Source organism: Alligator sinensis, unplaced genomic scaffold (genome assembly GCF_000455745.1).
Source record: "Alligator sinensis unplaced genomic scaffold, ASM45574v1 scaffold745_1, whole genome shotgun sequence".
Taxonomy (NCBI): domain Eukaryota; kingdom Metazoa; phylum Chordata; order Crocodylia; family Alligatoridae; genus Alligator; species Alligator sinensis.
The window spans coordinates 1,814,441-1,825,924 of record NW_005842119.1 but is presented as its reverse complement, the minus strand read 5'-3'; the positions used below and the strand labels follow the sequence as shown (position 1 = coordinate 1,825,924).

The 11,484-nt window shown below is 46.1% G+C and overlaps 1 protein-coding gene across 1 annotated transcript in view; it reads right to left on the bottom strand.

Annotated features, from left to right (window-relative positions):
• PI4K2B (phosphatidylinositol 4-kinase type 2 beta) overlaps positions 1–11,484 on the bottom strand; it is a 44,125-nt gene that overhangs the window by 29,608 nt on the left and 3,033 nt on the right. Inside the window, exon 3 of the mRNA XM_025205574.1 lies at positions 10,459–10,607. Coding sequence (XP_025061359.1) covers positions 10,459–10,607 — 149 coding nt within the window. The remainder of the gene's footprint in view (positions 1–10,458; positions 10,608–11,484) is intronic.

Here is an 11,484-nt window from a genome sequence, read left to right as displayed (position 1 = left end):
CTCTCCAGTCTCTCAGTCCTGATCCTCAAAGGAAACTTACAAAACACTTCCCAGAGATGAGCCTATGAACTCCACTACATCTCATACTCTCGTGGAGAGCCAGAGGAAAAGCAAGGGCAACATTGGACCCCTGCTAAACCAGAAGGGAGAACTGATGACCAACGCCCAGGAAAAAGCCAATCTATTAAATGGATACTTTGCGCTGGTCTTTCATCAGTCCCATGGGGTGCCCATGCCCACTACAAGGACAGGGCAGTCCGGGTGAGGGAGATCCCTTGCCCTCCATCAACGCTGACCTCGTGAAGGAAAACCTCAAGAGGCTGGATACCTTCAAGTCAGCTGGCCCTGACAATCTACACCCCAGGATACTCAAGGAGATGGCGAGCATCATAACCCAGCCTCTGGTACAGATCTTTGAGAACTCCTGGCGCTCTGGTGTAGTGCCCGAAGACTGGAAGAAGGCCAATGTGGTGCCCATCTTCAAGAAAGGGAGGAAAGTGGATCCAGCAAGCTACAGGCCCATCAGGCTGACTTCTATCTTGGGGAAGATCTTAGAAAAGTTTATGAAAGAGGCCATCCTTAATGGACTGGCCGACACCAACATCCTGAGGGATAGCCAGCATTGGTCAAGCAAGACCTACCCGCAACACACCCATCTCATTTCCTTTTACGACCAAGTGACCTATCACCTGGACAAGGGAGAAGCGATTGATGGCATATATCTTGACTTCAAAAAAGCCTTCAATCTGGTATCCCATGATCACCTCTTGACGAAACTGGCCAATTGTGGCCTTGGGTCCACCACGATCCGCTGGATGGGAAATTGGCTCTGTGGTCGGACCCAGAGGGTGGTGGTTGATGGAAGTCAGTCATCATGGTGCCCTGTGACCAGTGGAATCCCCCAAGGCTCTGTCCAGTTTTGGGCTCCACAATTCAGAAAGGATGTGGAGAAGCTTGAGAGAGTCCAGAGAAGAGCCATGCGCATGATCACAGGTCAGGTAAACAGACCTTACAACTAACAGGCTGAGAGCTATGGGGCTTTTTAGCCTGGAAAAGCGCAGGCTCAGGGGTGATCTGATGGCCACCTATAAGTTTATCAGGGGTGACCACCAGTATCTGGGAGAACGATTGTTCACCAGAGCACCCCAAGGGACGATGAGGTCAAACGGTTATAAACTACTGCAAGACCGTTTCAGGCTGGACATAAGGAAGAATTTCTTTACTGTCCGAGCCCCCAAGGTCTGGAATAGCCTGCCATCGGAGGTGGTTCAAGCACCTTCCAGAGTAAATTGGATGCTTATCTTGCTGGGATCCTATGACCCCAGCCGACTTTCTGCCCTTCGGGTGGGGGGCTGGACTTGATGATCTTCCAAGGTCCCTTCCAGTCCTAATGTCTATGAAATCTATGAAACTTCCAAACTGAGAAAATAATGATGAAAAACAAGAACCTTCAAGCTGATCTTCTCACAACAAAATTAAATAGTTATCCTGTTTCAGCCTTCCCCAGCTATGTACCAATGAAGATCAACAGCTGACCCACGAGTCCAGACATAAAAAGAAAAAAAAGTCGACACGCATGATGATCTCGTGGGGAACCTGCAAGTACACAGTAACTTGGGAGATAGTGACCATCACTTGGTAGAGTTCACTATCCAGCGAAGGGTGGGAAAAATATCCAATGAGGCTAAAATGTTAGACTTCAGAAGGGCCAACTTCAGTAAACTTAGAAAGCTAGTTAATGAGGTGGCAGAATTCAAGAGCATCGAGCAAATGGGGGTCCAAGAGGGTTGCAGGTTTCTCAAGGGAGTGATCCTTGGGGCACAAAAGGAATCTATCCCCTTATGCAAGAAAGGGGGTAAGGGGATAAAAAAGCCCCCCTGGCTGAACAGAGAACTCCAGAAAAGACTGGGGGCAAAGGAAGAGATTTATAGGCAGTGGAAGCAGGAGGCAGCTACCAAGAAGGACTACACCTCCCTGACATGCTATTGCAGGGAATCAGTTAGGCAGGCCAAGGCAGGACTGGCTACAACAATTAAAGACAATAAAAAGTCTTTCTATAGATACATAGCGAGCAAAAGGAAGGTGCAGAGTAACACAGGGCCCCTGCAGGACAAATCAGGAGAGTTGGTGGTCGACGTAAGGAAAAAGGCAGAGCTCTTCAAGGAGTTCTTTGCTTCAGTATTCCTAAGTACTGACTAAGACAATTCCCCTACCTTGAACATAGACAGATGTCCAAAAGACACCAGACCACCAAAGGTTAGTGCTGACTTAGTTAAGGAGCACTAGGAAGGGCTGGATGGGTACAAGTCAGCCAGCCCGGATGACCTCCATCCATGGGTGCTGAAGGAATTGGCCAGTGTCATAGCTGAGCCACTGGCACAGCTGTTTGAGTACTCATGGTGCTCCAGCCAGGTCCCTGAGGACTGGAAAAGGGTGCCCAATGTGGTGCCCATTTTTAAGAAGGGAAGAAGGGATGAGCTGGGTAACTTTAGGCCAGTCAGCCTTACTTCTATCCTTAGGAAAATACTGGAAAAAAAAAAAAATCAAAGAGCACATTTGTGAAGGCCCAGCAGGGGAAATGATGCTGAAAGGAAACCAGCACGGGTTCGTCACAAGTAGATCCTGTCTGATGAACCTTATAGCCTTTTATGACCAGGTCACACATTGCCTTGACAGAGGAGCTGAGGCTGATGTCATCTACCTGGATTTTAAGAAGGCCTTTGGCATAGTTTCGCATCCTATTCTCATGGGAAAACTAGCAGGCTGTGGAGTTGATGCTTACAGTCAGATGGGTGGCCAACTGGCTTAGGGACCGCACCCAGAGGGTGGTAATGGATGGGTCATTCTCAGCCTGGAAGGAGATGGCAAGTGGCGTCCTGCAGAGTTCGATCCTTGGACCGGTGTTATTTAATATCTTCATCAACGATTTGGATGAGGGTGTGGAGAGCACCCTCTCCAAGTTCACAGATGATACCAAGTTACGGGGCAAAGTTAGTACACCGGAGGGCAGGGAGCAGATACCAGCTGATCTGGACAGGTTGGATCAATGGGCAGAACAAAATAGGATGCAATTCAACAAAGATAAATGTAAGATACTCCACCTAGGAAAGAGGGATCCCCAGTACACCTATAGGTTGGGGGATGACCTCCTCAGCAGCTGAGGGATCTTGGAGTCATAGCTGACTCCAAGATGAACAGGAGCCAGCAGTGTAATGAGGCCATCAACAAGGCCAATCTCACCTCGTCATGAATTAGCAGGTGCATGACCAACAGATTGAAGGAGGTGATCCTCCCCCCTCTATGCGGCATTGGTCAGGCCACAGTTGGAGTACTGTGTCCAGTTTTGGGTGCCGCACTTCAAGAGGGACACAGAGAATCTGGAGAGGGTTCAGAGGAGGGCCACTCACATGATTAGTGGACTCCATGAAAGACCCTACGAGGGGAGGTTGAGGGATGTGTATTCTTCAGCCTTCACAAGAGAAGTCTGAGGGGAGACCTTGTAGCCGCCTATAAGTTTATCAAGGGAGGACAACAGGGAATTGGAGATGCGCCATTTACCAGAGCATCCCTAGGAGTAACTAGGAATAATGGGTGCACACTAGTGGAGAGTAGATTCAGGTTAGACATTAGGAAGAAATTTTTTACGGTAAGGGTGGCCAGAATCTGGAACAGGCTTCCAAGAGAGGTGGTACTATCATCTAACTTGGAGGTCTTTGAGAGGAGGCTAGATAGTCACCCGGCTGGGGTCATCTGATCTCGGTCCTCTTTCCTGCCGGGGCAGGGGGTCGGACACGATGATCCTTTGTGGTCTCTTCCGACTCTACAATCTATGAATTATATTCTCACTAATCTGAAATGCTGGTAAATCTGGATTTAGGATAGACCAGTCAACATAGCTTCATGCTCAATTGATCTGCCACATTCAACAATACAAAAATAAATCTCACTGAAAGCACATAGCTCAAAGAAATCTGCAACAATTTTAACATTGTGTAATATAGCAGTTATTAATTAAACAGCTTTTTAATGCCAATCCCCACATGAACTCATACAAACTATATTTCTTGGGATGTAGCAACATTGGAAGGTATGCTGAAAGCCTAATCCTGTAGCCACACTGTAAAATATTTGGCAATGCAATGCTATCAGGGATCTTTGGGATTAACAAATTCCTAAAGCTAGCTCTGGCTGAGAACCTAGTGGTTGTAGGAAGCCCATTAAATGCTCTGGAACCTTCCAAAATTCTTTGCATTTCTGAGCTTGCTTAAGAGGGATTCAAGGGCTTTTGATTTTGGTTCAAAAATTTTTGGTAGTGGTTGTTACTGCTCTTTGCCTTGCCCACTAAACTCAGAATACCAGAACTAGAAAAGGAACTTCTTTGAAAAGACATTGAGAATGAATGACTTCTTTATCACAAAGTTGAGTAGGCCAAGTCACATCATTTAAAGTAACACTCTGCACACCTTCCCCCCCACCCCCCACAAACAATCCTCTAAAATCACAGTGCATTTCTTAAGCTGGGAAAGGTTACTCCAAACCTACTCCTACCTGATCTTCTGCTCTATTTTCTGCTCCAAGCCCTGTGCTTCCTGCCTGCTCTTCTTTCTTTCCAGTACTCCCTGCCTTATCTGCTGCTTTGCTTTCTGCCCCCCCCAGTCTTATCTGCTACTGTGCTGCCAGTCCCCTCCCTGATCTGAGCAGGCCACAGAGGCTACATGTGCCACTTCTGGCACCAATGTACCAGGTTGGCCACGCCTGATTTGCAGGAACTTACACAAAGAACTAGTTACAGGAAAGAAGTAACAGTTTTGCTACTGCCTTTACAAGGATCTGGGCCCAGCCTTGTTGCTGTCCCACCATTCTAGGAAGCTCCTGTTGACACACCAGAGCTGTCTCCTGGGATACACTTCCTGGACACTACAGTTCCTAAACGACTTACTCTATGTTACAGTCAGCCATGACTCTGGAAATATCTTTGGTTTTTGGAAGGCCAAATGTTGAGAAGAAAAAAAAAAGGGAATATCTTACTTGGGAGCTATGCTATGCGAGACTACACTTCATACATGTGCATGCTGTCATAGGTATGGATGTACTCAATTCACAGGGCCAGCTGCTTTTTTCAGTGCCCCTTCACAGCAATGGTGATTTTTCATGGCTTCCCCCATTCCCATGCCTCCAACTGACTGAGGGGGATGGGAAACCCACCCTCTGCTGAGAGAGAGAGAGCCTGAGATGGGGAAGCATGTAATTAACATGCAATTAATACAGGCTCAAAGCCATGTTAACTTCCTTTTCAATTCAAGTAATTACCTCCTACTGTTCAGGTTAATTGCCCAATTAAAGCTCTAACCTGCAAGAAAGATTGCAGGGCTACAAAAACCAGATTTTTGAAAAATCTCTGCCTACTTCTGTGATAGGGACACAAGAACACAGAGAACCAGCAAAATATTTAAGAACAAAGCACAAAACAACAGTGATTTAAAAGTAAACCAGGAGACTTAAAAAGCACTGTAAAGCATATTTACACAGAACCATGGTAAACCTTGCATGTATTAACAATACATTTACAAGGTATATTTACAGGGCCACTAGAACACCAGAAACACATTTTTAAAGAGCAGCCTGGTCATCCAGAGTTCATGAACCCCTAGCGAAGCATGTTAGAACAGACCAGGTGCTGAAAAAAGGGGCAGCAGCTAGACCAGGAAGCTTGTAATTAACACCAGCTTCTAACAGCCAGGTGTTTACTTTCTTTACAGTTCAAGTAATCATCTCCTAATGTTCACTCTCATTGCTCACTTAAAGCCCTCCAGGAAAGGACAATTGATTTCTCCCCTCCCCTCCTCCCTGCATTAAGGCTGCTGGCAGCTTGTTTGCAAATCCTCTTTCTTCTCTCCAAGGCCTTTGCCACTCCCCCCACACCCTCCAAACAACAGGGCTCCAGCTTTTCAGGGATGATGAAAAATAAATAAATAAATAAATCACATAATCGTGCATTAAGTATATCTCTAGTCATAGGATAATAGGAAAGTAGGGCTGCAAGGGACCTTAAAGTCATCTAGTCCAGTCCCTGCTCAAAGTAGGATCATCCCTGGCTAAACCATCCCAAGTGTCACTCGTCTAAATCATCCCAGTTAAGTGTCTGTATAACCAGGTCTTGCAAGTTTCCAGGGATGGAGATTCCACAACTCCTCCAGGTAGTTCTGGACTCTGCATATGAAAAAGGATAAAATGAGAAGGGGGAATTCAGATACACAAGCTGTACAAGGTAAGGTAGCCAGAAAGTGCAGTGCTATAGCCAGGAGGTATGTTTAGTTTGGAGGAAGGGAGATTAAGAGAGGAGCATGAGGAAAGTTTTCAAATATATTAAATGCTACCATGACGAACAGGTAAAACAACTTCTCCCTGGCTGCACAGGATGCAAAGCAACGAGTTTAAACTACAGCAAAACATATTTAGATTAATTCTCAGAATAAACTTCCTTACTGTGAGAACCAGCTGCCCAGGAAAGGTGTAGAATCTTCTTCATTGCAGTGTTTAAGAAGAAACTGAATAAGCATGTGCATGGGATGACTTAACAATAGCCAATTTTTAATTTGTACAGAGAATTGGACTAGATGACCCCAGCAGTCCCTCCCAATACTATAGTTGTGTAGAATCATAGAAAACTAGGGTTGGAAGGGACCCCAGGAGGTCATATAGTCTAACTCCATGCTCAAAGCAGGACCATGCCCAACCAGAAGATCATCCCAGCCAAAGCTTTGTCTAGCCAGGTCTTAAAAACCTCCAAGGATGGAGATTCCACAACCTCTCTGGGTAACTTGTTCCAGTGTTTTACTACCCTCCTAGTTCTTCCTAATATCTAACCTAAACTTCCCTTGCTGCAACTTGAGATCACTGTCCCTTTGTTCTGCCACCTGCCACCAATGACAACAGTCTAGCTCCATCCTCTTTCAAACCCCACTTCAGGTAGTTGAAGGCTGCTATTAAATCCCCTCTCAGTCTCCTCTTCTCTAGATTAAGTAAACCCAGTTTCATCAGTCTTTCCTCAGAAATCACATCCCCCAGCCCCTTCATAATTTTTGCTGGACTCTCTCCAATTTGTCCACATCTTTTCTGTAGTAGGGGGGAGGTCCAAAATTGAACATGGTACTCCAGATGTGGCCTCACCAGTGCCGAGTAGAGGGGAATAATCACTTCCATGAATCCACTGGCAACACTCCTACCGATGCAGCCAAGTACACCATTACCCTTTTTGGCAACAAGGGTACACTGCTGGCTCAAATATTCAGCTTATTGTCCACTGTAACCCCCCAGTCCTTTTCTGCAGAACTGCTGCCAAGCCAGTCAGTCCCCAGCCTGTACTGGTGCATGGGATTGTTCTGCCCCAAGTGCAGGACTTTGCACTTGCCCTTGTTGAACCTCATTATATTTCTTTTGGCCTAACCTTTCCAATTTGTCTAGGTCACTCTGAATCCTAGCCCTACCCTCCAGTGTATCTACTACTCTCCCAGTTTGGCGTCATATGCAAACTTGCTGAGGGTGCACTCTATGCTATCTTCCAGGTTGTTGATTAAGACATTGAACAAAATCAGCCCCAGGACCAACACCTGGGGCACTCCACTTAATGGCTTGATGTCTAGTTGGCAACCAGTATCGATTACTACCCTGAACCCGATGCTCTAGCCAGTTTTCTATCCACCTTACAGTCCATTTATCCAGCCCATACTTCCTTAGCTTGCCTGCGAGAATGTTGTTGGGAGACCATATCAAAAGCCTTGCAAAAAAAAAAATCGATGTACATCACATCCACTGGTCTCCCCACATCCAGAGCCAGTCATCTCATCATAGAAGGCAATCAGGTTGGTTAGGCATGACTTGCCCTTGGTGAATCCATGCTGACTGTTCCTAATCATCTTCTCCTCCAAATGCTCAGAAATTGATTCCTTGGGGATCTGTTCCATGATTTTTCCAGGGACTGAGTTAAGGCTGACTGGTCTGTAGTTCCCTGGAACCTCCTTTTTCCCTTTCTTAAATATGGGCACTATGCTTGCCCTTTTCCAGTCATCCAGGACCTATCCTGACCACCATGAGTTTCAAAAATGATGACCAATGGCTCTGCAATCACATCAGCCAACTAAGCACCTCACTCACCTCAGCACCCTCAGGTGCACCCCATCCAGCCCCATGGACTTGTGTATGTCCAGCTTTTCTAAACAGTCAATAACCTGTTCTTTCCTGACTGTCAGCTGTTCACCTCCTCCCCAAACTGTGCTGCCTGGTGCAGTAGTCAGGGAGCGGACCTTTCCTGTAAAGACTGGGGCAAAGAAGTCATTGAGCACTTCAGCCTTTTCTGCATCATTGGTCACTATGTTCCCCACCCTCATTCAGTAAGGGACCCACACTTTCCCTGATCCTCCTCTTGCTACCGACATACTCATAGAAACCCTCCTTGTTCCTCTTCACAACCCTTGCTAGCTGCAACTCCAATTGCACTTTGGCCTTCCTGACTTCATCCCTGCATGCCTGAGTAATGCCCTTATAACTCCTGCCTACTTATTTTTCCCAGTTTTCACTTCTCATAAGCTTCCTTTTTGCAATTTAGTTTACTGAAGAGTTCCCTGCTGAGCCAAGTTGGTCTTCTGCTATACTTGCTAGTCTTCCTGCAGATCAGGATGGTTTGTTCCTACACTCTCATTAAAGCTTCTTTGAAGTAGAGCCAGCTCTCCTGGACTCCTCTCCTCAGTTTGGCTTTCCAGGGGATCCTGCCCATGAGTTCCTTGAGTGAGTCAAAGTATGCTTTTCTGAAGGCCAAGGTCCTTACTCTCCAACTTTCCTTTTTTCAGGATCCTAAACTCAATCATCTGGTGATCACTGCTGCCCAAGTTGCCATCCACCACTACATTCCCCACCAACTCTTCCCCGTTTGTGAGCAACAGGTCAAGAACAGCATGGCCCCTAGTTGGCCACACCAGGAAGTTGTTCCCAGCACTCTCCAAAAACTTTGTGGATTGCCTGTACTCTGCTGTATTGACCTCCTAGCAGATGTCAGGGAGATTGACATTCCCCATGAGAACCAGGGCATGTGATTTTGAACCTTCCACTTGCTGCTTAAAGAAAGCTTCGTCAGACCAGGAAGAAGTGGTGGGTGGTCTATAGCATACCTTCACCACAACATCGCCCTTGTTGCTCTCCCTTCTAACCTGAATCCAGAGACTTTCAATAGGCCTATCTCCAGTTTTATACTGGAGCTCTGAGTAATCGTATAGTTTTTTTTACATGAAGTGCAACTCCTGCTCTTCTTCCTTGCCTGTCCTTCCTGAACAGTTTGTACCCATCCATGACAGTGTTCCAGTCACAAGAGCTATCCCACCAAGTGTCTGTTATTCTAATGTTACTTAAAAGAATTTAATTTTGGACAAGAATTTGTTATTTCCTTTCTAACAAAAATGGGTTTGCTATTAATCCTTATATATTTTATTTGGTGTAAGCTAAAGAACCTGAATAAATATTACTCTAAAAGCAGAGGTGGCCAAAATAAAGCCCACCAACTGACTGGATCTGGCCCACAGCTACTCCTGCAGCACTCTACATAGGCCAAGTCCCACGGGGGCAGCCTCCACTACACTTCTGCAGTCCCAGCCCGCAGTCAGCACACAGCTTCAGAAAGAGCTATTCCCAGTGCGGCTACAGGGGGCCAAGTGCTGCTCTGTTCCCCTCACCTCCAGCAGTGGCTCCTCCTACTCCTGACCCTGCTGTGCTGCTCTGTGCAGTGGGGGGAGCGCTTCAGCTTGGCAGCTCCTGCTGCAGGCGAAGAGAGCAGGGCAGCACCGAGTTGGCTACAGCTGTACCAGAACAGCCCCACAAGAAGCTGCACACTGCCAGCCCGGGCCAGGGCTGCCAGGCACGAGCAGGAGCACATTGTGGCCTGCCACAGGCGAGCCATGGCCCCACAGGGGCCAGCCACAGCCTGGGTGAGCTCTCCTGTCCTGACCTCCCCCCAGTTCCCCACAGGGCAGGGTGTGCAGAGAAAAGATCCTGCCCTTCCTGCTCTGGAACACTGCTCCCTGCCCACCCAAAGTCCCATAGGGAGTTTTGGCAAGTTGTATTTGGGGGAAAGCGGGGAAGGACGGGGCGGGGGAGGGTGGAGAATACTGACCCAGCCTATAAGAGCTTGGTAAAACTTCTCATGTGGCCCTTACTCCCGAATAATTGCCCACCCCTGCTCTAAAAGAAGACAACTGTTCTTCAGTTGACCATATCTTGTTAGGCATAGCAAGGAGACAAAACACCTGATCAAACCAATTCCCACAGAAGTGTTCACAAATTACCAAATTATCAACTAAACATAAGATCGTGCTGTTTAAATAAAGTGTTGTTTGGTAGTTTCATATTGTTCCTCTTCTCCAAATAAAGTAAATTGATTATTATCTGTCTGATTTGGGAATTATAACTCACCCCCTTTGGATCCTTCACAAAGTAACTTCCACTGGATCCTTGGGAGATTCTTTCCGGAAAAACTGCACACTCTATAGCTTGCTCTGCTTTTAAAATAATTTCAGCAAATTCTGGATCATCCAGAAATGAATTCATCTCTGCAGTACTTCCTGAAAAATAAAAATTATCCTAAGTACCACAGAACCACTGAAATGAACATTAACAATAAGTATAAAATAAAACTAGTAAAAGTTAAGCAGGAAGAAGGCACTAGTACTCCTTGGAGATCAAAAGATGATACCTTTCGATGCCAATGGGCAACACCCCCATTTACATCAGTAGGAGTTTTCTTATTGGTTTCAAGAAAATGCCTAAAAAAAGTGAAATGCCAAGTCAAGTTTCTGTCAATCCATCTGAGCCCATCATAAAAATGTTTGCTTTGCTCAGGACTTGTATATACAGGGAAATATACTAAGAATAAAACGCGAGTCGTATACGCTTCAAAAACAGATCTGTAAGAACATACGTTACTTAAAAGCCTAAAGCTGATCATTTCTATGAATGTAGTTGTCTACCTGACTAAAGATGGGCCTAAAGGTAGTGGAAAGTAAAGCATTTTTAAAAAGCACTGAAAATTATTGAGGATACTCTCTACTTAACAGGTTTGCCTAATATTCTTGGTAATCCTCTTCCACAATTTCAGATGCAATAATGCTGCTCACCAACCACTTAATTAGGCAGACAACTGGCAGCTGGCTTCAGTGGCCTAATAATTGCTAGCTTTAAAGCATTCAAATGGACCAATCATGAGAATTCTTCGCATATTACTTAACACAAGCTATGACTAGATTTTACCTGGCTCTGCTAACAGGACTTCTAGCAACAGCCACTAGTGCCAACCAGCATCCACCTGCACACGCTTCTGACAGTTTATGCGGCTCCACTCAACAGCTGTATTGCCAGAACTAACTGCGGAAGCCTTACTCCACTCAGCAAGGGTAAAATAGCTCCGTTGTCAGAAAGGGGGTTTCTGTTGCCTGAAAGAGT